At 45.1% G+C, this 27,107-nt stretch overlaps 1 protein-coding gene across 1 annotated transcript; it reads left to right on the plus strand.

Moving 5' to 3' along the window:
* The first annotated feature begins 913 nt into the window (after nucleotides 1–913).
* LOC126558185 (galactokinase-like) lies at nucleotides 914–26,056 on the plus strand. Its single transcript, XM_050214150.1, has 8 exons — nucleotides 914–918; nucleotides 1,749–1,932; nucleotides 4,686–4,828; nucleotides 10,463–10,633; nucleotides 10,711–10,836; nucleotides 24,770–24,951; nucleotides 25,122–25,231; nucleotides 25,751–26,056. Coding segments are annotated over exons 1-8 (1,224 nt in total). The 5' UTR covers nucleotides 914–916.
* The last annotated feature ends 1,051 nt before the right edge of the window (nucleotides 26,057–27,107 follow it).

Below are 27,107 nucleotides of genomic sequence, written 5' to 3' on the forward strand. Positions count from 1 at the left end.
TGTATATATTTGTTGTAATTAATTAATAAAAGTTCAATAAATTGAATTGCACGCGTTACGTAGATTTTACCGGTTCAGGAAGCGTTATTGTTGAAGATGTCGTGTCGCTAGCCTACATTTAGGCGTATACTTTTTGTTTGAGCGCAGCTTACCATACCCAACGTGCGTTTTTTCCGCTCATGAATATTATTATCTCTTGTCGTTCAAAATAATCAATTTTTAATGAACATATGGTCACTTACAAAACATTTAAAACATATTGAATGTGTGACATACAGAAAATAGTACGCTATCTTATGATTCCTTTCGTCAACGTGTATTCGCTTCAGTAATCAATCGAACCACTTGACAAGTAATGTGATAGCGCAAGGGTTACTGTAACCCAATATATCAGCGTTATGCCGGTAGTTAGGGCCGCTGGGTATGCTGGGTGCTGTTATCGGATGATTTTTACGCAAAGTAGTACGCTCACTAACCGGCCACTCTTCACTCGGCACGATACAATAATGTTGTTTGTTGTTGGATGCTTATGATGGTGTTCGTGGCCTGTGTTATCTTGGCTTAATTCAGCGACCAAACCGTACACGGCAGTGATGGGTTTTGCACTAATCGTACGCACCACCAACAAAAAGGGTCGTGTGTGAGTGTGTGTGTTAGTACGTGTCAGTTGAGCTATAATTGAGCTGCAACGATATGCTGGATGTGTTGATTTCTTCACTTGAACCGACGGATCTCGGTCGATCGCACGCGCTTGTGTTGCTACCATCAGTTGATATCTGTTAACCAAACGCGAAGCGCCACCGTGGTGTAGTTGGTTGGTTTTTCGTGTGATTGTGCTGCATTTGCAAACAAACAATTAGCTTAACTGTGTTACACAGCGTACGAGTACGAGCAGTTGCGTCTGGAACTAAGTACAATGTGCGTGGTATAAGTGTTAATTTTATTTTATCCACACGGCGCATCCGCTGGCTTGCCTGACTGTACAGTTTAAAGCTTTCCTACCAAAAAAAAAAAAAAAAAACATTCTCGAACAGCTGTATGAACTGTTACAACATGCATTATGGTTCCTCGCTGTGTGTTTCGTTGGAATTGGAAAATATTAATTAACCGCCGCTGAAGGGTTTTGTTACAATAACCGCATTTGGTGATTGTTTTAGCCTTTCAAATTATTTTCCACTCCCTTTTTTTCTTTTAAATGAAAACAAAAGGATCATAAGAACCGGAAGGAAAAAAATGTGCTGGGTTGTTTACTTGCCTTGATTGATTGTGTTATGTTTACTGTTACTTTATGAAAAAAATTAAAGCAAAAAAGTGATCATTGGATTGTTTTGCAACCTTTTTTCTGCCTGTTTGTTATTCATTTGTTTGGTGTAGGGTGGATTCATTTTCAAGAGGATTTTATCATTTTTATAATTTCAGTGTGCATTACAAGAATAGAAATAAATTTTCACAATAAAAATAGGCTGTAAATGTTCCTTCTTGGTTAAACTATTCTTTTCCGTTATGTTATTACTTTGCCAAAATGAATGCCTTTGCTAAACATTCACTACAAGTTGCAACACTAACGTAAAAAAAAAGCACATTTTGTAAAAACAAGGAGCTATTTATTCCTGCTTCAAATTAACCTGAATCGACCTACTCCCACAGGTCATTAGTACAGCTTCACGCTTGCTCCCGAAGTTTTTCGCCTATTGAACGCGCCCACCCTGCTAACCCTTGTGCGACCTGTGCATCCATTTATTTCGCAGGAATTCTGAAGAGGACATCGAGATGCTGTCGAGAGTAATTAGTTTTGATGAGGTTGTTAAAACATCAATCGAAACATTCCGCAACACGTTCGGTGCCGAGCCGGACCTGGCCGCTTGTGCCCCGGGCCGGGTCAACCTGATCGGCGAGCACATCGACTACAACGATGGTTTCGTCCTACCGATGGTAAGTATGTGCATGGATGGGTGGTGTGCGTGTGTGCATGACTGAGTCAAGCGAAATTCCTGGTACGCTCGGGGAAAAGTATCTGTATTCAAATTCACCCCGTTGGCCTCCCGGGACATGCAGACGAGAAGTGCAGGCGTCGGTGTGATGGAGGAGGGAGAGTAGCATGTAAAACATTAGAAAAACCCTTGTTCCATTCGTCGTGCTGATCGTCGAGGGTCCAGCCACCCAGCCCAGCATTCCTTTTCGCCCGGCAAAAGCACGTCCAAATCGTTTCGTTTGGAAGCGCGTTGATGAGTTTGGTGCCGGAGTCTGGATGTGCAACAGGACGGTCTGTCACAGCATTACGAGTGTTTCATCCCCATCCCGAGAATAACGACAGCGTGTGTCATTTGAGACAGGCAGCCGAGAATCAAACTCGGGGTGAACTGTGGTGATGCTTCAAATTGGTTTTTGTGGCATATTTATTTGCATTGGGAATATAGGGTTCAGCGTAGGTTCGTGATTAAACATAAATTGACATCAATCAGTTTTGTCAGAGCTGCTGTTCAGAAGCAATTAGTTGCCGATAAAAGGTTGAGGAGGTTCTTTTATCGTTTTGATTGAGATGCTGGTGGGAAATGTGTCATTATAATTCGAACTCCATAATGATCCCTAATGATCTGAGATATGGGGCGGTGGTAGTGGCGATAACGACGCAGCAGGACCTGGGTTCAAATCCCATTTGAAATGTTCCTTGAACTGGACTATCCCTCTATGTAGTATTATAGATAGCCTAAGTACGCCATTCGATGGTCGCTGAGACCTAGCGAAAATGAAGGACAAGAAAAGGTGAAAAGGTTAAGTTGAAAATTAGATAAATAATAGAAAATAATATTAGATTACACGTAGTTCTTTTCTTCAACCTCATCTTCCAATATGAGCTCAAATTCTGATACTATTGAATTGCTCCGAACAATACTTCAAAGGTTAATAAATTTTATAGCAAACCAATATTGGGGGCCACAAATCCACCCGCTGAGTGGGGGAAATTATGTCAACAAGGAAGCGTGCAAAGCACTTTACTTTCCCGACTCATAAAAAGTCTGCTTGCCCGGGAAAAAAAAAACAAGAAACAAGTGGAAATTGAATAGACAATAGTAATAAACCATTTCCAGCCGGTGGGGTATCGCTCACCAAACATGTGCTGTAAAGGAATCAGGATCATCTGAAGGGGCAGACAGGCAGGCACGTCACGAGCGGAACTTCGATCATATAGCCAACGGTGCTATTAACGCATCCACTCTATTTGAATCGATTTATCAACCCAATCCAACCGCGTTGACGCGTTATCAGCATGAGGTCGCATTTATCTCCGCCACACACCAGACGCTTGGTAGGCTCGCTGATGAAAGAATAACACTTGTTGGCATTTTTATCACCACGGCGGCCCACACGATGATAGGTGAGACAAGGGACAGGAAGGCAAGGTACAAGGAAGTAGCAAAGAGCAGTGCTATAAAACATCACTTGTTCCGCTCACCTGTTGATGATACATGTGGCATAGAAAAGGTACGACATTCAATGCGTAAATGCCCAGCTTCACGGTTCAGGGAAAAATGGACAAAATAATGATAGGAAAATTGGTTGAATTACCTCATTTTCTTTGATGGTATGGTTTATCGTATTCGGTTCCAATCTTGTAGCCCATAATGATCAAGGAGTTACGAGCCCCGCTCAGGAAGAAAAGCTCCTTTACGAACTTATATCCTGCTTGAGAGCAACTTCAATTAGTGGTGCAGTAACAGCAGATGGAAAGGTGCTTTGCCTGCTCATCGGTGGTGGCTTACACTTACACGCATCGAATACTATAATCCGATTCATTCGAGAGGGGTAGAAAAAGGGGGGATGAAAGATACAGAGCAGTATGATGGTTACGGAATCGAATCCTTGTTGGTGAGTTTGTTTAATCGATCGAGTGTTTATTAGCCACTCAAGAAATCATCAGCTGACGGGTTATTGATACTTTCCGGAAGTAGTTCGTGCAAATTTATGTAAGTCAAGAAGGACTATAAAATAATATTTAGAAAGCTTTAGTCTAGGCTTTAGTTTAGATAAGAGAAAAGCTTGTTGTACCGAGCGGTGTTAAGTAGGACATGTATGACAGTCCAAGGATATGTTGATTGATAGGCTTAGCTGATGATGTCACCTTTTCATGCTGCCATTCTTCCCTTGGGTAAGATTGACTAGCCAGTTACGGGTATAATGAAGTCAAGGAGACCTTTGCCAGCAATTCAGACCTCTTGAAGTTGGAGAGCCTAAGAATAAATATCGAAGAATAAAATATCGATTACTCCTTAAAATGGAACAAATGCCTCTAGACAAAGCATTGGATAATACGACACACATTTTTTTTGAATTAGAAAACGTATTGGAAATAAGCAAAAATCATTTAAAAAAGTTGTTGTAATGAATGCCTCAAGAACAGTTTAACGCTACAAAAACAATATTTAACACAATTTCAAAATGTAAACACTACTTCGAAAACTTTAAACGATTCACTACTCACTACTCGACACGATAGACATTCTGAAGACAACACATGCCCAACACACTAATTTCCACGCGAGAAGTCACGGCGACCGTACATCACCATACATGTGGTCCCAGTCAACAACCAAACTAATTGTTTACTCCCATTAATTTCTTCTTCGCGCTGCCTGGCGTCTCGCACCGTGCTTCATCATCCGCGGACATAACCCAACACCGAACAGGCGCTCCAGCTGGGTACGGTGATTGTTGGACGGCGTAACGGAACCGACACGACCTGCGACGTCGTTACCTGCTCCGACAGCATCAAGGAGGGTACGAAGCGGGCCCAATTCGACAGCAGCACCATCGCGAAAGGATCGCCCAAGTAAGGCTAGCCATGCTTCTCCACCCATTCCGTCTACCGCAACTGTCCATCTCCCTGTCATCCCCTCGCCATACATTCGATGCTTTCCACTAGTTAATTAATTAGACACCGTTTTACGGATTGCGGCCTCGCGCACGCATAATTTGCATTTGCACACGCGTCCTTAAACGGACGAGGCGACCGAGCGCCATCGTGGCGCAGGTGGGCTTTGCAATTGGCAATGATAGCAAAACATATAGAGCCAATCGCACCCAGCGTTGGCCAAGCGAAGGATGCGTAGAAGGGATAGAGAGAGAGAGAGAGAGGAAGAGGGACAGGGACAACGAGACTACCAGTTGCCGGTACATGTACGGTGCGTGAAATTCCGCACTGCAGCAAGCGACCGCGATCTCGAACATATACAAACATACCGGTCCCCCCCCCCCCCACAACATGGACACCTACGGTGATGCTGAAACGGAGCGCGGAGCGAAAGCAGATCCTTGTTCGGTATTCTTTAAAATGGGTTTGGGACCGGCCGGCTCCGTTCCGTGGATCAGTGGGAGGTTTGTCGTTCGTGTGTTTTTACACCTCGCACTATTTCGGCATCGGACGCTATTTCTGAGAATTGATACGTAGGGCACAGTGGGCAAGTCATTGTTGGGATGCAGTCATTATGTGACTATTTGTGAAGGATAACGTGACACTTCCCATGTTGTTTTAAGCCATATATAGTGACGGACAAGCAGGACCTAGGGCCTGATTAGGCCACCGGCAAGTGTGAGGAATTATAGGGGGCACAAAAAGGAGGCATAAGGGGCGACACCGTTAGAAAACCGCAAATGAACTACACTCCTGTTATTTTTCACGAAGATGAAAGGAACTTGCTGTCTGCCAATCCTGCTATGCCCAAAACTATTCAACTAATAGCCTTATTTGGCTAATGAGCTTTATGAAATCTTGATTTAAGCAATGATGTTTTTGTTTTCAAAAGATTAATACCAACAGAAATGAACTAGATTCGTAGAAAATTGGCTAATTTAATGCCAATTTTTATTCTTTAACAAAATTTTCTAATCCTACATCCCGGAGATTTTTAACGCATTCCCGAGTATTTCCCAGTTTTTTAAATTTATAAACACATATTTTCAATTTTCAATAAAAAATGGATTGTGTTCTATTATTTTATTCTATTATTAAAAATGGATTATATTCTATATCATGCTCGTAACGTAACTTAACTTTGATATAACATTAATTAATTTTTTTGTTATTTATTTATTTATATTTGAATATGATGGCTCTCTGCCTTACAAAGAATTTGTCTGTGATAAAATGTTTAAATATCAATAATATCTGGAAAAAATATTTAAGCTTTCCTTCAGAAAGAATTAAGGGGGAATGCGTCAATAACCCTTGGGTGGGTGGAAATGCAATTCTACAGACAAAGTGTAGAACGGTGACAAAGAAAAACCATCGTTTAAAACACAACTGTTAGAAAAAACTATTTAAAATCTAAAAAAATATCCAAAATAAAATTAAAATTTAAATGACCGATATTAATCGCCACAAAAGCTCACTGTTAGCCACGGATGGCCATTTTTCATAGGCACACGGTGCAACATCGCTCGTGTGTTTGTGTGTATGTGCTCCCCTTCTTCACATCGCACTCCAATTTCCATTCTCTCCGGCAACCGTGGACATGCGGAAAAGAAAATGGCGCGTTCATTTTCATATTCATGTATTTAAATTAAATAATACGACATCAAAACTCGCGGAAAATTCGCGCGCATAATGAATGTGCAAACGTGTACATAATTCATGCAAACTTTTGGCGCTCACCCGTGCGTATCACGTGGCCGTGGAGGGCTCGCTGGCTGGCTGGCTGGCTTGGGCAAGGTTGTGCTACTGCAGGCCGAAGCGAAGAAACGTGTTGTCGTGTATGTTTCCCGTGGGAGCGCTCGGTTTCTTTTCTCATTTTTTTCCCTCGGCTGTTGGTTGGGTTGATATTATTGGTGCCTTTCCTGGTTCGTGGAAGACTAAAACTAATCGGCTCACATCGTCCGGCTCAACTGTCCCGTGTGTGTCCTTATATTTGTCGATGCGGGAGGTTTTATTTATGCCGAGGATGTTTTTTTGTTTGTTTGTTTGCTTCTCACTTCTCGCTCACTCTCGTTCCGTTTTGAACTTTTCCCATTTCTCCATTGAAAGCACCCCACAAAGCTAAAAGTGGGGCGCTAACACCTCGGCAAATACGGGGGATTTTGTTGCTCTGTTTAGAAAAGTGCCCCGAAACACGGCTGCTGGTGGGATTTAGTGATTTTTCCGCCCCTGCCAACAGCAACGGCAACGAAAATTGATTAATTTCCCACACTTTCACCGCAGTGAGAATGACAGCGTGTGTTTGGTGTGTTTTGTTTCTTGGAAAGGGTAAAAAGGATTTTGCGAAAAAGGGTATCCCACTTTTTCCGGAAAACCACCATGACCACCAAAGCCATTTCCCAGGGTAGAAAATGCTTTAACGGCAACCAAAAAGGGTTCGTGAAAAAAAAACCGCTCATCCAGACTCATCCAGAGCTCGAATCCATCTGTAGCCGAAAAGTGCACCGGTGCATGCGTGGGAAAGGTTGGCGAAAACATGTGTCATTCCGGTTGTGCCCGCAGTGCTGGAAGATAAAATTTGATTAAGGTTCTGGCGAATCCTCGCGATCCGTGCACGGTTCGGAATGCTCGCTGGCCGACTGGTGGCAGAGACAGTAGTAGAGAGCGCTGTGTACATACGAGTCGCCGCTGGAACCGTTTGTTGTCAAATTAACCGAGAATTATTTCACTCGGCCACTAGACATTGCGGGACGGGAGGGTGGGTGGAAAAATTAAGCATACTTTCGCTCCCTCGAACGCAATGCACTGACACGTGTGTGAACAAATAAGCGTTTTTAAGAGACAGCACAGCGCACAGCATTGCCATGAGTAGCATCAGCATCGGATGAAAGTATACTTTAGCGGGTGACCAGTTAGACGGTAACATAACGCACACACGTGCAAACATATGCCACACCACCCTCGGGTGGATTACTAGGTGGATTCGCCAGGGATACGCATCCGAAGGGTGATTATCTGCGATTAAGCCACTGATAGAATCCGCTTGCCGGATGCTGAATGCGCGATTTAAACCGTTCCTGGTATTGCTTTCTATTGAATTTGTGACTGATGTGTTGCAGGAAGAGGATTTTCTCCATGCGACAGGTGGTTGTTGGGCGTGTTTCTGTCGAAAACGTTGTGCTAGATTAATAAACTTTTGTTTTTCGGGAGACCTCTGCGGGTAGTGTTCTAAATAGCTTGATAAGCAATCTAAAAATAAATCTATTCATAGAAGTAGTGTCTCGCTCATTCAATGTTGAGTTATGAGGAAAAATTATATCATTTACTTTGTTCTTTAATTAATTGTTTATTTATTCTAAGTAGGACGGCTTGCGACGTACTGTAATTTATTGTTTATGTTGGTTTCTTAATTGAAAAAATGTCTTTCATCAGCATAATTATTCCCCAAAGACCCTTCTGCACCTGAATGTAGGATTATAGTAATTATTTTTGGTACGACGATTTCTGTAACATTTATTACCTCTTTTCAGGCAATTCGTCTCACCTGAAAATTAATTGTTTTGTCGATATTGCTAACAACGTTCCAAATTTCGTATTTCTTTGGCGATCAAGAGTATTGAACTTGTGACTAGTAATTCTTTATCTTCATCCTTTGGCTAGATTCTACTGTAACCTGCTTAGATCTGTACAGCTGAACTGACCCCAAAAGAAGAAATGTTAAGACTTAATCGTTTACTGACAAGATTATTTTCACTTAAGCTGGTTGAAGTTTCTTCCTTCAGATCGTTCCTGGGTCGATCGTCAGACGCTTCATTGTCGATCGTTAGGTAGTGCTTAAGATAAGCCTTTCCATAGAGAGGGTCTATATCAAAACCCGATGTACCACAGCTCGGAGCTTTTAGTGAGACCCCTTTGTTTTTTATACTGACAGTGTTTGTTTTGTAACAATTTCTTCGCTCTTCGCAACATTTTTCTCAGGTAAGCCTCGTCTGCGTCTGCCTACAGGAACTGTACCAAAATGTTCGGAAGCTTTCCAATGCCCTGAACTAGGCGGTTCAATTTTGAGACAATCTGAGATACGCTGGTTCGAAGCCTTGGTTCCAATCCATGTTTCCATGCCCATCCATGTTTTCCATCACCTAGAAATAGGCTAAAAAGAGTTATTGTGGTTTGCTTCCTACAGATTCACTACGCCTTAAGAGTCATTGAAGAAATCAGCTATGATGCTAACATTTCAAACTGGTGGGAATTGCTATACTTTGTGTCGTTTTTCAGATTCAATGATTAAAGTTTTTTTTTTATCGATATCAATATAACTATCAGTGGGTGTATGTATCTGTGAGTATGTCAGCAAGAAAATGAGTCTCTGTTGGTACACATTTTAATTTGTAAACCAGATCAATTATTGAAAGCAATTATTTAAAGCCTCACAAGCGCACCTTCAATCCATTTCACTCTTAAGCAACTAATGGCCCGCGCAGGAAAGAGACACATTGATCACTCTTGTGTTTTAAAAATGCTCATAATTTAATGCATTATAAGGTCTTTTTCATCCTTACGCCCGTCCATTGGCAAGCTTTTTGTTTATCTTTCACCATAAGCCTAGTGCTGGCTCCCGTTCTTGGCCCCCCGGCCGGTTCTTCCCCTACAACTCCATATACCAATTGGAACTCATTTGAGCGAATCGAGTTAATTGCATTTATAATTAGCAAACTTCAACCTGTAGCATCCTCCGCTGCCGAGTCCCGAGTCCCGTGTGCCACGCCACATTGTTCAATGTTCACGCCCGCGCTCTATGTAATCAATGTTTCGGCACCGCGGAACGTACAGCACGTCCAGCAGCAAAATGAAACATTTTTGCAAACGTAATCATTATAATTGCAATCATCCGTTCGGCGGGCGATGATTTGCTGCTGTTTTGTTGTTATTTTCGTGCCCGATTTTAAGGCTCGCAGCAAAAGCACCAACAAGCGCCCGGGACGGTGTTCCCTGGGTTCATGATTGTTTAACGATACACGCACGCACACATACACACCGTTTTCGTAACCGTAAAAAACCCGGCAAAAGAAAAGCGGAAACGGGGAAATGTATCGGGATGCTGTAACAATGCTGTTCACGCTGCTGATCATATTTCAAGCAAACAAACAGACGGACGGAAGATCAAAAACGAGTCCCTGGGAATCGGAACCGGAACCGAGTTAAACGGGTTGGAAAGCTAATTTCGGGCTGTAAATGTAATTGAAATCGAACCGTCGAGATTGAATTTTCGGCACGCCTGTACTGCAGCGCTGACGACTGATTAGCCCAAACTTTGGTCAATTTAATTAAAGTTTCAAATAATAGTAGCCCTCGAGCGTGGGCTCGCGCGCCCCTCGAACAAAAGCGGCAACAATTACGATTCATTTGTATCGTGTTTGATCATTCAGGCCGAATTGGTGTAATAATTAGTTGCAAAAGTGTTGCATTTCTCACACCCTGCAACAGCGAAATCGTGCACAGTGTAACGCGACGAATGGGAAATAGATTTATATTGTGTGCTTGGTTTGTTTCCAGATGGCTAAACTACGTCAAAGGTGTGATGTTTCATTTCCGCCAACCAGTGCCCGGATTCAATGCGGTTATCCACACGAACGTGCCCGTTGGCAGTGGGCTTTCCAGTTCGGCTGCACTTGAGGTGGCTACGTTAACGTTCTTGGAGCTGCTGACAGGGAAGAAAGTGCCAAGGTAAATGTTTTGTAGTCATTTTTTTCCGATACCTCGATACCGGTTGATGTTGATTGATTTTGTGTTGCTATTTCTAGTGCGGCCGATGGTGCCAAGATGTGTCAGAGGGCTGAGCATACGTTTGCGAATGTGCCATGCGGCATAATGGATCAGCTGATAGCGATTGGTGGTCGTGCTGATCATGCGTTGTTGATCGATTGTCGGTGAGTATGAAACTTGATCCTTGTATTTATTCTTTTTTTTAGATAAGGTTAAACCTCCAGGTGTCTTGGGATATTATTTCTGGATTCCTTTTTTTTCGGTTACAAGAAATCTTTATTTTAAGCCCTGGGTACTGCCGATTAGCAAGGATTAAGGAACTTTACTTCAGTAAACAGACGCGCCCAAAGAATCGTTCAAAGGGTTACGATCTTGACCCTGATGTCAGCTCGTTTTATAGCCTGCCAGCAAAGGCTCGATTCCTGGATTTTTATTCAGTCTAGGTATAATCTGCCACGTTGGTAGAATCTCTTCATCAGTGTAAAATCCTTTGACCCACCGACATCTGCCAACAACCTCTGCTATCCACCTTCGTTAGATGCGTCATCCAAAACTTCCTTGCTCTGGCACATCAGGCGTAGATTGTCCTTATGAATGGGCGTCGTAGCGGCTACTCCAAAGTTCTGTCTTTCTGTCGCAAATATCTGGCACTCAAGGGAAAGAAAGACATTCTGACTCTGATTGATTGACGCATGCTGAGCAGTGGGCCGAAGGTGTCCGAGGCTGGATTTTGTGTAATACGAAGAGGTCATGGCCAGTTAGTAATTACTAGCCTGCTTATTTCCTTGACGGACAGTCAAGACATACGTACAAGGTGTACGGTTCGCATGAAATTTGATACTTGGTTCAATTTAGTAAAGACTGGCACCGTTATCGGCACGGCTACTGGAGCATTCTAGTTACTAGGACTGTTACTTTTAATTTCTTACTGTCTGTAAAGGTCTATTGTTTCGCATCAACCAATTATGAAGCTTTAGTTGTCTAATTTTCACTCGCTGACACTTGGACTACCGAAGGTTTGAAGGTTTTCTATTTTAATCTCTTGGAATGCTTAGCGCCAGAACTGACTGAGCTACTACTGATAAAATCAATTCAAATGCTGTTTATTTTTATTTTTGTTTATTAATGGAGGCTTCATCTTCGAAATCGCCGGATTCGAAATCAAATCAAGCCAGAAATGACAGGACAAGAACTCTTTTAGCTTAAGTGTAAAAAATAGAAGTAATTTATTTGTTATGCTATTAGCAAATTCTAGCACAAAAGTACATGTGGGAACGAGAATATAAAATGATCGTCGCAATACATTGCAAATTCCGCTTGTTAGTTTGTCACTTTGTAGTGCAGATAGATGATGTATTTAAATTTAATAATAAAAAACCATTTACCTTAGTTTTGCCAACCATAACTAGATATATTTCCAAAGTATCGTCTCCAAAGTTGTCCAAAGTACTTTGACGACACACAAAAGCGCTTTTACCGATTTACCGAAAAGAAAAGCTACTTTATCTACAACATTACAGCTGCAAGAGGTTCTGAGCAATGGATTTCATGAAACATGACAACTTTGAACAACACTCGGCAACAATAGCCACCATTCTATCTGCTCTCCTCTCGGAACTATTATTTCATTCATCGAAGGATTATTTAATACCACTCGAAAGATCCAGCTGCAGCGGCGTCTTGTACACCGGTGAACAATCTTTTGCATGCACCGGTTCCAGTGCAGCTACAAAAGAACTTCACTCCACCGCTTGCTGGCCAATATTGCTTTCACACACACACACACACACACACTGCTTCCAGCCCGGTTCCGGAACCTGGGCTGGGGCTAGCAACACGTGTTGCCAGTACCAGGAAACGAGAGTTTTGTGATTTTAAAGCATTATCCCAACGGTGACACGGTCCACGGAGCACTGTGGTTCAGTTGTGGCAAGCTGGGGAAGCGATCGAGTGTCATTTCGAGTGGATCGAGTGAGCTGGCTCTTAATCCTTAATCGCTACGGTTTTCCCGGAATTTTGCACGAACTGGCCATTTTGAGTAGCAGTTCAAAAACCCGGCGTCACTTGACGTAATGTTCGTCGAAAAAGGCGACTGCTTGATGCTTGATGCGTGAGGTGAAGCTAACATCGGGACGAAAACATATCGTGTGTACGTGCCCTTAGAGGGACAAGAGGCGCAAGGAAGGGGGAAAACGGGGTGATGCAAGCCGGTCCGGACACATGGCAAAGGTGGGATAACGCTTTACCCGGATGCATATCTCTTTAATTAAGGTGCACAAATGAAACACCCCCGTGACAGCTATCCGTCTCTAATCCTAAAGGAGCATGGAGATTCGCCGGAAACCAACGGGGAACGGATGGAGTGCTTAATTCTGGGCTAATATATTCGCAGATGTGTTTCGAAGAATTTTCTCTGCCCAGATGGTCGGTAGTGTTTCGACGGGGTATTTCGATATCGCTTCGGGGGGTTTCTCTTCGAACACAGACAATGCTTCAACTTGCTGGACAATGCTGTGGGATACGGTTGGAACGATTTGGTTCGTTGAATACTGAGAAAATTGGCTAAAATAAAATCCAGGAACCGGAAATGCAGGTAAGAACTGGTTGTCCACACTCTTAATCCTGGCTCTATCATCGGCAGCTAAGCAGCATGCATTTAGCAACGAACGGAAATTGCTTGCAGTGAGATTAGATTGCATTTTCCTTCACTTTATTTGCTCTGGGAGTGGTTGCAATTTTTAACTAACAATTTATAATACTTTACGAGAACGGTTTTAACAGACAAGAAGCAACAATTTTCCGCCCTTTGCATCTAGTGAGATAGAGAAAGAGAGTTCGCATTTCTTTCGTCGGTTGTAATTAATTCAAGACATGCAAATGTCCCTGTTTCCTTAAAGTGTGCAGCGTCCATGTGCAATGTTACCGTACCGGATATCCTGTACGCCTTTGTTTACTTATCCACCCGATGTACACAGGCGCAGAAGGCAGAAAATCCGACATGTCAAGACACAATTTGTCAAACCGGTCTTATCTGTCTTCCGGGGGGGCAAAAGGGTTCGAGAACGCCCTTCATTACCCTGACCCTGCTACATCACTAGCCCACCAAAGGTGTCGGCTTATCGGGTAGAGCGAGTGAGAGAGTCATCATCGAAAACTTTGGGCGTGTGTAGCAACCGAAATGCCATCGCTCGGACTGAAGCGATACGTTTTGCAACCGGCAAACAAAACCGGACATAAGGGTGAAATACACAGGAAGACATTCATTACGCCATGCTTGCCGTTGCTACTGTTGCTACTGGTTGAACGGAGAACCGGATCGGAAGCGGATCGAATGCACCGGAAAACCATTGCACACGATATGCACACTGTGGCCGGTGGGATGTGAGGGAAGGAAGAGAATGTGACGGAAAGCGGGGGGGGGGGGGATCTAAAAGGCCAATGCGTGTTAACATGGGAAGCGGAAATATGAAACATGCCATCGGTAGAAGTGCCATGCAGCATTTACTTTGTACTTGCGAAGCCAGAGTTCCACACGGGCTCCGGTGGTTTCTAATCAGTTGCGTGATCCGAGTGCCAGCTGAGCGTATTATGCGAGCTCGAAGCACGTTTGACATTTGAGTGAACAGAACTTACATCATTTCTGCAAAACGGCAAGCAAATTACAAGGCACAGCGCGAGCAGAGGACACTGAATGGGATCCATTTTTCCTGCACGAGATACAATCGTGCGGTGCTTTGGTAGGACAATTTCTACTGTTAGAGGCGGACAAAAGGGCTTACAATAGGCGAGCAATTCCTATCTAGTGGCAGGCAGCTATAAACATTTCGGATTGATTAGTTGGATTCGCTGAGAGTTGGGAATTTATTTCTTATGCTTATCCGTACACATTGCTAAATATAATTCAGTTAAAAGTACAATTCATTCTTGTGTCGAATGTGTATGCAGATTGTCTAACTTGCAGGCGCAAACAGATAGCTTATTTTATTTGCACTGTACCTGAAACTATCCAATTATTAAACTAAAATTGCACATTTTTCTTAAACCTTTCATGTTCATACTGTCATTTGAAATTGTTTTATCGTGCAATAAAATTTCAATCGAAAAAATATCCTTAATGAGAGAAGAAAATACACCATTTTTAATTTGAATTATTAAATTTCAAATTCAAAATTTAAATTTAAATTTGAAAATCATGCCAGTTACGATACCAGTAACCTTGTCCATAGGATGCTTTCCTGTTACTAACAGTCGCTCCCAGTGGAAAATTGGCTCCGAATAGCCGAGATATTGGCGATTTTCCACGGGTATGTTTTGGTTTTTCGTTTTGAGGTGTTCGACAAAAAGTGGCGTGACTCAAAGACGCATCCAACGGTATGTAGGGCGCCAGGATCGGAACAGGAATGGCCGAGTTATCGCCGATTTTCCACGGGAATGTTTTGGTTTTTCTGCAATAGCTGCGCGGGGTGAGGAGGGATCGTTTTGAGGTGTTCGACAAAAATGTGCGCGGCTCAATGACGCATCCAACGGTATGCCGGGCGCCAGGATCGGACAAGGAATGGCCGAGTTATCGCCGATTTTCCACGGGAATGTTTTGGTTTTTCAGCAATAGCTGCGCGGGGTGAGGAGGGATCGTTTTGAGGTGTTCGACAAAAATGTGCGCGGCTCAATGACGCATCCAACGGTATGCCGGGCGCCAGGATCGGACGAGGAATGGCCGAGTTATCGCCGATTTTCCACGGGAATGTTTTGGGTTTTCCGCAATCGCTGCGCGGGGTGAGAAGGGATTGTTTTGAAGTGTTCGACAAAAAGGTGCGTGGCCCAAAGACGCATCCATCAGTGTGTCGGATGCCAGGATCGGATCAGGAATGGCCGAGGTATCGTCGATTTTCCACGGGAATGTTTTGGTTTTTCTGCGATAGCTGCGCGGGGTGAGGAGGAATCGTTTTGAGGTGTTCGACAAAAAGGTGCGTGGCTCAAAGACGCATCCATCAGTGTGTCGCATGCCAGGATCGGACAAGGAATGGCCGAGTTATCGCCGATTTTCCACGGGAATGTTTTGGGTTTTCCGCAATAGCTGCGCGGGGTGAGGAGGGATCGTTTTGAGGTGTTCGGCAAAAAGGTGCGTGGCCCAAAGACGCATCCATCAGTGTGTCGGATGCCAGGATCGGATCAGGAATGGCCGAGGTATCGCCGATTTTCCACGGGAATGTTTTGATTTTTCCGCAATAGCTGCGCGGAATGAGGAGGGATCGGGTTGAAGTGTTCGACAAAAATGTGCGCGGCTCAATGACGCATCCAACGGTATGCCGGAAATCATGATCGGACCAGGAATGACCGAGTTATCGCCGATTTTCCACGGGAATGTTTTGGGTTTTCCGCAATAGCTGCGCGGGGTGAGTAGGGATCGTTTTGAAGTGTTCGGCGAAAAGGTGCGTGACTCAATGACGCATCCAACGGTATGCCGGTCGCCAGGATTGGAGCAGGAATGGCCGAGTTATCGCCGATTTTCCACGGGAATGTTTTGGTTTTTCTGCAATAGCTGCGCGGGGTGAGGAGGGATCGTTTTGAGGTGTTCGGCGAAAAGGTGCGTGACTCAATGACGCATCCAACGGTATGCCGGTCGCCAGGATTGGAGCAGGAATGGCCGAGTTATCGCCGATTTTCCACGGGAATGTTTTGGTTTTTCTGCAATAGCTGCGCGAGGTGAGGAGGGATCGTTTTGAGGTGTTCGACAAAAATGTGCGCGGCTCAAAGACGCATCCATCAGTGTGTCGCATGCCAGGATCGGAGCAGGAACGGCCGAGTTATCGCCGATTTTCCACGGGAATGTTTTGGTTTTTCTGCAATAGCTGCGCGGGGTGAGAAGGGATCGTTTTGAGGTGTTCGACAAAAATGTGCGCGGCTCAATGACGCATCCAACGGTATGCCGGGCGCCAGGATCGGACAAGGAATGGCCGAGTTATCGCCGATTTTCCACGGGAATGTTTTGGGTTTTCCGCAATAGCTGCGCGGGGTGAGGAGGGATCGTTTTGAGGTGTTCGGCAAAAAGGTGCGTGACTCAATGACGCATCCAACGGTATGCCGGTCGCCAGGATTGGAGCAGGAATGGCCGAGTTATCGCCGATTTTCCACGGGAATGTTTTGGTTTTTCTGCAATAGCTGCGCGGGGTGAGGAGGGATCGTTTTGAGGTGTTCGGCAAAAAGGTGCGTGACTCAATGACGCATCCAACGGTATGCCGGACGCCAGGAACGGACAAAGAATGACCGAGTTATCGCCGATTTTCCACGGGAATGTTTTGTTTTTTCCGCAATAGCTGCGCGGGGTGAGGAGGGATCGGGTTGGAGTGTTCGACGAAAAGCTGCGTGACTCAAAGACGCATCCAACGTTATGCCGGAAATCATGATCGGATCAGGAATGACCGAGTTATCGCCGATTTTCCACGGGAATGTTTTGGTTTTTCCGCAATAGCTGCGCGGGGTGAGGAGGGATCGTTTTGAAGTGTTCGGCAAAAAGGTGCGTGACTCAAAGACGCATCTAACGGTATGCCGGTCGCCAGGATCGGACAAGGAATGACCGAGTTATCGTCGATTTTCCACGGGAATGTTTTGGTTTTTCCGCAATAGCTGCGCAGGGTGAGGAGGGATCGTTTTGAGGTGTTCGGCAAAAAGGTGCGTGACTCAAAGACGCATCTAACGGTATGCCGGACGCCAGGATCGGACAAGGAATGACCGAGTTATCGCCGATTTTCCACGGGAATGTTTTGGTTTTTCCGCAATAGCTGCGCGGGGTGAAGTGGGATCGGGTTGGAGTGTTCGACGAAAAGGTGCGTGACTCAAAGACGTATCCAACGTTATGCCGGAAATCATGATCGGATAAGGAATGACCGAGTTATCGTCGATTTTCCACGGGAATGTTTTGGTTTTTCCGCAATAGCTGCGCGGGGTGAGTAGGGATCGTTTTGAGGTGTTCGGCAAAAAGGTGCGTGACTCAAAGACGCATCTAACGGTATGCCGGACGCCAGGAACGGACAAAGAATGACCGAGTTATCGCCGATTTTCCACGGGAATGTTTTGTTTTTTCCGCAATAGCTGCGCGGGGTGAGGAGGGATCGGGTTGGAGTGTTCGACGAAAAGCTGCGTGACTCAAAGCTGCATCCAACGTTATGCCGGAAATCATGATCGGATCAGGAATGACCGAGTTATCGCCGATTTTCCACGGGAATGTTTTGATTTTTCCGCAATAGCTGCTCGGGATGAGGAGGGATAGTTTTGAGATGTTCGACAAAAAGGTGCGTGACTCAAAGACGCATCCAACGGTATGTAGGGCGCCAGGATCGGACAAGGAATGACCGAGTTATCGCCGATTTTCCACGGGAATGTTTTGGTTTTTCCGCAATAGCTGCGCGGGGTAAGGAGGGATCGTTTTGAGGTGTTGGGCAAAAAGGTGCGTGACTCAAAGACGCATCTAACGGTATGCCGGTCGCCAGGATCGGACAAGGAATGACCGAGTTATCGTCGATTTTCCACGGGAATGTTTTGGTTTTTCCGCAATAGCTGCGCAGGGTGAGGAGGGATCGTTTTGAGGTGTTCGGCAAAAAGGTGCGTGACTCAAAGACGCATCTAACGGTATGCCGGACGCCAGGATCGGACAAGGAATGACCGAGTTATCGCCGATTTTCCACGGGAATGTTTTGGTTTTTCCGCAATAGCTGCGCGGGGTGAAGTGGGATCGGGTTGGAGTGTTCGACGAAAAGGTGCGTGACTCAAAGACGTATCCAACGTTATGCCGGAAATCATGATCGGATAAGGAATGACCGAGTTATCGTCGATTTTCCACGGGAATGTTTTGGTTTTTCCGCAATAGCTGCGCAGGGTGAGGAGGGATCGTTTTGAGGTGTTCGGCAAAAAGGTGCGTGACTCAAAGACGCATCCAACGGTATGTAGGGCGCCAGGATCGGACAAGGAATGACCGAGTTATCGCCGATTTTCCACGGGAATGTTTTGGTTTTTCCGCAATAGCTGCGCGGGGTAAGGAGGGATCGTTTTGAGGTGTTGGGCAAAAAGGTGCGTGACTCAAAGACGCATCTAACGGTATGTAGGGCGCCAGGATCGGACAAGGAATGACCGAGTTATCGCCGATTTTCCACGGGAATGTTTTGTTTTTTCCGCAATAGCTGCGCGGGGTGAAGAGGGATCGTTTTGAGGTGTTCGGCAAAAAGGTGCGTGACTCAAAGACGCATCTAACGGTATGCCGGTCGCCAGGATCGGACAAGGAATGACCGAGTTATCGTCGATTTTCCACGGGAATGTTTTGGTTTTTCCGCAATAGCTGCGCAGGGTGGGGAGGGATCGTTTTGAGGTGTTCGGCAAAAAGGTGCGTGACTCAAAGACGCATCTAACGGTATGCCGGACGCCAGGATCGGACAAGGAATGACCGAGTTATCGCCGATTTTCCACGGGAATGTTTTGGTTTTTCCGCAATAGCTGCGCGGGGTGAAGAGGGATCGGGTTGGAGTGTTCGACAAAAAGGTGCGCGGCTCAATGACGCATCCAACGGTATGCCAGACGCCAGGATCGGACAAGGAATGACCGAGTTATCGTCGATTTTCCACGGGAATGTTTTGGTTTTTCCGCAATAGCTGCGCGGGGTGAGGAGGGATCGTTTTGAGGTGTTCGGCAAAAAGGTGCGTGACTCAAAGACGCATCTAACGGTATGCCGGACGCCAGGAACGGACAAAGAATGACCGAGTTATCGCCGATTTTCCACGGGAATGTTTTGGGTTTTCCGCAATAGCTGCGCGGGGTGAGGAGGGATCGGGTTGGAGTGTTCGACGAAAAGCTGCGTGACTCAAAGACGCATCCAACGTTATGCCGGAAATCATGATCGGATCAGGAATGACCGAGTTATCGCCGATTTTCCACGGGAATGTTTTGATTTTTCCGCAATAGCTGCGCGGGATGAGGAGGGATAGTTTTGAGATGTTCGACAAAAAGGTGCGTGACTCAAAGACGCATCCAACGGTATGTAGGGCGCCAGGATCGGACAAGGAATGACCGAGTTATCGCCGATTTTCCACGGGAATGTTTTGGTTTTTCCGCAATAGCTGCGCGGGGTAAGGAGGGATCGTTTTGAGGTGTTGGGCAAAAAGGTGCGTGACTCAAAGACGCATCTAACGGTATGTAGGGCGCCAGGATCGGACAAGGAATGACCGAGTTATCGCCGATTTTCCACGGGAATGTTTTGTTTTTTCCGCAATAGCTGCGCAGGGTGAGGAGGGATCGTTTTGAAGTGTTCGGCAAAAAGCTGCGTGACTCAAAGACGCATCTAACGGTATGCCGGACGCCAGGATCGGACAAGGAATGACCGAGTTATCGCCGATTTTCCACGGGAATGTTTTGGTTTTTCCGCAATAGCTGCGCGGGGTGAAGTGGGATCGGGTTGGAGTGTTCGACGAAAAGGTGCGTGACTCAAAGACGTATCCAACGTTATGCCGGAAATCATGATCGGATCAGGAATGACCGAGTTATCGCCGATTTTCCACGGGAATGTTTTGATTTTTCCGCAATAGCTGCGCGGGATGAGGAGGGATAGTTTTGAGGTGTTCGACGAAAAGGTGCGTGACTCAAAGACGCATCCAACGGTATGTAGGGCGCCAGGATCGGACAAGGAATGACCGAGGTATCGCCGATTTTCCATGGGAATGTTTTGTTTTTTCCGCAATAGCGGCGCGGGGTGAGGAGGGATCGTTTTGAGGTGTTGGGCAAAAAGGTGCGTGACTCAAAGACGCATCTAACGGTTTGTAGGGCGCCAGGATCGGACAAGGAATGACCGAGTTATCGTCGATTTTCCACGGGAATGTTTTGGTTTTTCCGCAATAGCAGCGCGGGGTGAAGAGGGATCGGGTTGGAGTGTTCGACGAAAAGCTGCGTGACTCAAAGACGCATCCAACGGTATGCCGGACGCCAGGATCGGACAAGGAATGACCGAGGTATCGCCGATTTTCCACGGGAATGTTTTGGTTTTTCCGCAATAGCTGCGCGGGGTGAGGAGGGATCGTTTTGAGGTGTTCGGCAAAAAGGTGCGTGACTCAAAGACGCATCTAACGGCATGCCGGACGCCAGGATCGGACAAGGAATGACTGAGTTATCGCCGATTTTCCACGGGAATGTTTTGATTTTTCCGCAATAGCTGCGCGGGATGAGGAGGGATAGTTTTGAGGTGTTCGACGAAAAGGTGCGTGACTCAAAGACGCATCCAACGGTATGTAGGGCGCCAGGATCGGACAAGGAATGACCGAGTTATCGCCGATTTTCCATGGGAATGTTTTGTTTTTTCCGCAATAGCTGCGCGGGGTGAGGAGGGATCGTTTTGAGGTGTTCGGCAAAAAGGTGCGTGACTCAAAGACGCATCTAACGGCATGCCGGACGCCAGGATCGGACAAGGAATGACTGAGTTATCGCCGATTTTCCACGGGAATGTTTTGATTTTTCCGCAATAGCTGCGCGGGATGAGGAGGGATAGTTTTGAGGTGTTCGACGAAAAGGTGCGCGGCTCAATGACGCATCCAACGGTATGCCAGACGCCAGGATCGGACAAGGAATGACCGAGTTATCGTCGATTTTCCACGGGAATGTTTTGGTTTTTCCGCAATAGCTGCGCGGGGTGAGGAGGGATCGTTTTGAGGTGTTCGGCAAAAAGGTGCGCGGCTCAATGACGCATCCAACGGTATGCCAGACGCCAGGATCGGACAAGGAATGACCGAGTTATCGTCGATTTTCCACGGGAATGTTTTGGTTTTTCCGCAATAGCTGCGCGGGGTGAGGAGGGATCGTTTTGAGGTGTTCGACAAAAAGGTGCGTGACTCAAAGACGCATCTAACGGTTTGTAGGGCGCCAGGATCGAACAAGGAATGACCGAGTTATCGTCGATTTTCCACGGGAATGTTTTGGTTTTTCCGCAATAGCAGCGCGGGGTGAAGAGGGATCGGGTTGGAGTGTTCGACAAAAAGGTGCGCGGCTCAATGACGCATCCAACGGTATGCCAGACGCCAGGATCGGACAAGGAATGACCGAGTTATCGTCGATTTTCCACGGGAATGTTTTGGTTTTTCCGCAATAGCTGCGCGGGGTGAGGAGGGATCGTTTTGAGGTGTTCGACAAAAAGGTGCGCGGCTCAATGACGCATCCAACGGTATGCCAGACGCCAGGATCGGACAAGGAATGACCGAGTTATCGTCGATTTTCCACGGGAATGTTTTGATTTTTCCGCAATAGCTGCGTGGGGTGAAGAGGGATCGGGTTGGAGTGTTTGACAAAAAGGTGCGCGGCTCAAAGACGTATCCAACGGTATGCCGAACGCCAGGATCGGACAAGGAATGACCGAGTTATCGTCGAATTTCCACGGGAATGCTGCTGGTGGAATTTCCCGGTAGTTTGTGGAAAATCGCCTTAGTTCCCTTCAATATTAAAAATCACGTTTTGGAGTGCTTTCTAAACGGTATTTAAAGAAAGAAACAAAAATGAGATCGAATGAATTAAAATTGAAGAAAAAGTTTAAATTATGCCGGAAAATATTTGTCTTGTCGGAAAGAAATTATTTTTCAATCCGTTTTTAAATTTTCCATTTTCTTCCTCCTCGGATTCATGCTCTCCTGTTACTCCTGGTCGAATTTTGCCGCATCGAAATTGGCTCGGTTTTGACCGAAAATCTGCCACTGGCAGCGACTCGTAGTAACAGGAGAGCATGATTTTGAGGAGGTAGCTCGGGTCGGCCGAAAAATCGAAAATCCAATCTTAAAATCCAAAGTCAGTTTTAAAAGTTGTGTCGGAACTTTTAATTTGGGAATCAACTTTTAAAACTGACTTTGGATTTCAAAACTAATTTTCGAAATTTTCAACCGATACCAGCTACCTCCTCGAAATCATGCTCTCCTGTTACTACGAGTCGCGCCTGGTGGCAGATTTTCGGCCAAAATCTAGCCAATTTCGATGCGGTAAAATCCGACCAGGAGTAACAGGAGAGCATGAATCCGAGGAGGATGAAAATGGAAATTTTAAAAACGGATTGAAAAATAATTTCTTTTCGTCATGACAAATATTTTTCGGATCGATTTTAAGTTTGTCTTTCAGTTTTGAGAGTTTTATTGTCATTTTTGTTTCTTTCTTCAAATATCGTTTAAAAATACCTCCACAACGTGATTTTTGGAAATTTAAGGCAACTAAGGCGGATTTTCGAGAATCTATCGGAAAATTCCGCCAGCAGCATTCCCGTGGAAAATTGGCGATAACTCGGTCATTCCTTGTCCGATCTTGGCGCCCGGCATACCGTTGGATGCGTCTTTGAGTCGCGCACCTTTTTGCCCAACATCCTAAAACGATCCCTCCTCACCCCGCGCAGCTATTGCGGAAAAACCAAAACATTCCCGTGGAAAATAGGCGATAACTCGGTCATTCCTTGTCCGATCCTGGCGTCCGGCACACCGTTGGATGCGTCTTTGGGCCGCACACCTTTTTGTAGAACACCTCAACCCGATCCCACCACCCCTTCGTCCAGTTATTGTGGAAAAACCAAAACATTCCCGTGGAAAATCGGCGATAACTCGGCCATTCCTGGTCCGATCTTGGCGTCCGGCATACCGTTGGATGCGTCTTTGAGCCACGCACCTTTTTGCCGAACACCTCAAAACAATCCCTCCTCACCCCGCGCAGCTATTGCAGAAAAACCAAAACATTCCCGTGGAAAATCGGCGATACCTCGGCCATTCGTGATCCGATCCTGGCATCCGACACACTGATGGATGCGTCTTTGGGCCGCGCACCTTTTCGGCGAATCCAAAAACAGAGCACAACTTGGCTAAGCAAGAAAACAGATCAAAATATGCATGAAATTTTTGTTTAGAATGTAATTCGTCAGTTGTTTCCCATCCATTCCTGTTATTAAATTTCCCAACGAAGCTTCCGAATCCGTGCTTGTAAATAATGCCTTGCCTTCTGCAAGCAAATTGACTGCCAGCTCAACTACCACTAAGGTGTAAATGAAGGCGCTTTTAAATTTTACCACATCAAACCAACCGTACAGAAAGCACCTGGTGAGCTGCAGAATCGTCCGCAAGCTTGACGCGATTACATGGTCGCTTCTGCCTGGTGTATGTGTGTGCCTGTGTGTTTGAAGATCGAAAGTGTATGTGTGTGCAAGCTCTTCTAGGTGTAACTACACCTCACAGCCAGGCGTAGCTGTAGCAAACTTATGGCGAACGGAATGTTAGGAATGGAAAAAGAGAGCTAAATGCTTCTTGTTTCAAGGCATTTGGCCCTTCAAACCACATAGCCATAGCGATGAGTGGTTAAAGGGAAGGGACACGGAGAGAATGCGGAAGCGTCTAGAAAGATGAACTCGATGTGATTATAAAATTGCTTCTACCTTCCTTTACACAAGCTCCCGGAATGCTCAGTACTCTGTGTATTGTTGTGTTCTGTGTTAGACATTCGTAGAATCTTTGACGATCGAAGAAAGGCAATAGTTGTAACTTGGTGCTGGGAAGTCAGTCACCGATCTGCTCTTCTTCGGCGAAATACGATAGTTTTACGTTGGAAGGAAATTGCTTCACACACATGCACATGTAGAACGTCGATTTCACTACATTTCTTGCAATTGTGTGATAATGCAGACAGAATTATATCAAGGAAATTGCATCAATTTTGCTCTCCAAAAATAAAAGTAATGAATCACATCGGAGCAGGAAGACTGAGTGATTCTGATATGAAAAACTTTGTAAAGTTGTAGGCATTATAAACCCGAGAGCCCATTGTTGGCTTTCTTCATTTATATTTTGACACCCAACCGTCGTTTTCAACCAAATTATGTTACAGCAATACTGTCACTAAGCAGAAATCTCTCAGAAAATGACGTGACACTGCTTTTAAATCAATATTTGATACATGGTCCCTACTGTGCACCGTACATACATTGTACTGCTATTACAAAGAATGGCTCTTTTCAGTTATCTTTGTTCCACGTATAGCACTTTTCACTTGTAGTTTGCCATCATTACTTGCTAATGTTATTAAAACTTATTTATTTGATCGTTCACCTCTCAGCAACCTCGACACGGAACCGATTCCATTCGATGCACCCGACCTCGCAATTCTCATCTGCAACTCTAACGTGAAGCATGAGCTGTCCTCGAGCGAATACCCGGTAAGACGAAAGCAATGCCAGGAAGCGTTGGAGCTGATGGGACTAGAAAGCTACCGGGATGCAACGCTGGACCATTTAAAGGGTGAGCAGTGCATAAGCGAGCGTAATTAAAATTTTTCAACAAACTAGGCGTTTCGCGAAACTGTGTAAAAGATTAAAGAATTTCACAACTAACATACGCACACGTGTTTTTAATCACTTTCTCCGGATGTTTTCTGCGTGCCTTTGATTTGATTATTGCACCGTGAGCAGCACTGGAGAGCACGAACGAGCTGCTGGTGCGTCGAGCCCGGCACGTCATTACGGAAATTCAACGCACGAAGCAGGCAGTCGAAGCACTCAAGGCAAAGAACTTCATTAAGGTAACGTTGTAATGTTAATTTCTCACCTGCTAACCATTAACCACGGTGCGCCGGGTTGTTTGGAAATTGTGATAGCAATTACGAGCTTAATCCGTCGTGGATGTGAGCAGATCGATTGATATTGCTTCACAGCTACAGGTGTGAAATAATGGATTAATAGAGAAGCATTAAAGCAATAATGTTAAGGCGTGACAATTGGGCATATTGCGCGCGGTTAATTGGGAGGCAATTGGAAGTTGTGCGATTTATTTAGCATAATTTGCCGATTATATCGTTTATTAAGGTCAAACGGCTTCATGATTTAGAGTTCTGAGATCCTCCGAGAGAACAAACGCGTTACTGTTGCTGCGTCTTGATTTTGGGAGGAATGAATAATTAAAATAATTAATAATAAGCGCTACGATCGACGCAATGCGGATCGCCATTGTTGTGCCGATCGCAGCTAGAGTTTTGAACAAAAATTAAACAACGCTTTCTCTCCCTCTCTCTCTCTCTACCCATTTTTTCTTTGCACACCAGATGGGCCAGCTGATGAAGGAATCGCACCAATCCCTGAGCGAAGACTTTGAAGTATCCTGCTACGAGCTGGACCAGCTGGTCGAGGCCACGATCGCTATACCCGGTGTGCTAGGATCGCGTATGACCGGCGGTGGTTTCGGTGGCTGTACCGTGACGCTGGTCGAACGTGCCACCCTGGCCGATGTGGTGAAACAGATGGACACGATTTATTCGCGCAAAACGGGTGGCAAATATCGGGCACGCTTTTATCTTGCCCAACCCGGCAACGGGGCACGAACGATCGAGCTGGCCGATTATCTGCGGTAGATGCGCCTTTTTTTCCGCAACGGAGAACGAGGTGGAATTTTTTCCAGTCGACATTCCATGATTTTGTGCTAATAAAATAACAGTTTTGCTATACCTTACCTGTAATAGGTTTCTTGTTTTATTTTCTTGCTTTACTATATTACTAAAGAAATACATGAGAATACATAAAGAAAAGGCCAAATTTTGATTGGTTTGTTTCCATTTTATTCATTCTCTTTTTTTTACAAAAACAAGTTGAACATTTTGTCACCATCCGTCTCCTTTTTTGTTGCAGTGTTGTGTGCTTTCTTTGTTGCCTGCATCGCTTTTCTGGCTGCTTTTGAGTGTTTGTATGTGTGTATGTATGTATGTGTGAAGGGCATGCAGTTCGGCTTATGTATAATGGTTCTGGATGCAATTTTCTTCACTTCACTCCACCATTGTTTGTTTAGCACTTTTTTCTTTTCCTTCCTCTCTTCAATTGGCTTTCCAATTTTCTTTCATTTCGTTAACAAGTGTGCCTCGCGCTTTCTGAGTTTTCCATCCATTTTGATTTTTGTGTTGTTATGTTTTGTGTTGCGTTGTTCGGTTTTCTATGTTCAACTCTTTCAACATCTGTGTGCAAGAGAGTGTTTGGAGTTTTTGTTGTGCCGAGTTTTGTTTGATTTCGTTTAATCTCAGGCAACCAACGCCATTTTGTCGAGCATTTTTTTTTTGTTCATCAGTATTAGCTTTGTTTTGTTTCGTGTTTTACGTTTTAGTTTATTTGTTTGACTTAAAAAATAATTAAATTTACCTAGTATAACACCATATCACCCCTGTTTTCCATTGTTTTTGTGTTTGTTTCCCCCTTCCTTCCTTCCTTCGCTCCCTGTGTGTGCTTCGTGTATGTGTGTGTGTGTGTGTGTGTTGAGTTTGTGAGTTTAATGCGAGTGTATTCACGTTGCTACAACGATGTTCATCTCGGGCCACACTTTTACTTTTCGAAGGAAAACAAAATATCACCCCTCATGTAGCCCATTATCTTCTTATCGGTTGGGGTTTCATTGCTTCCTTCTCCCCTTCCTTTTTG

Source organism: Anopheles maculipalpis, chromosome 2RL, assembly GCF_943734695.1.
Source record: "Anopheles maculipalpis chromosome 2RL, idAnoMacuDA_375_x, whole genome shotgun sequence".
NCBI classification, from domain to species: domain Eukaryota; kingdom Metazoa; phylum Arthropoda; class Insecta; order Diptera; family Culicidae; genus Anopheles; species Anopheles maculipalpis.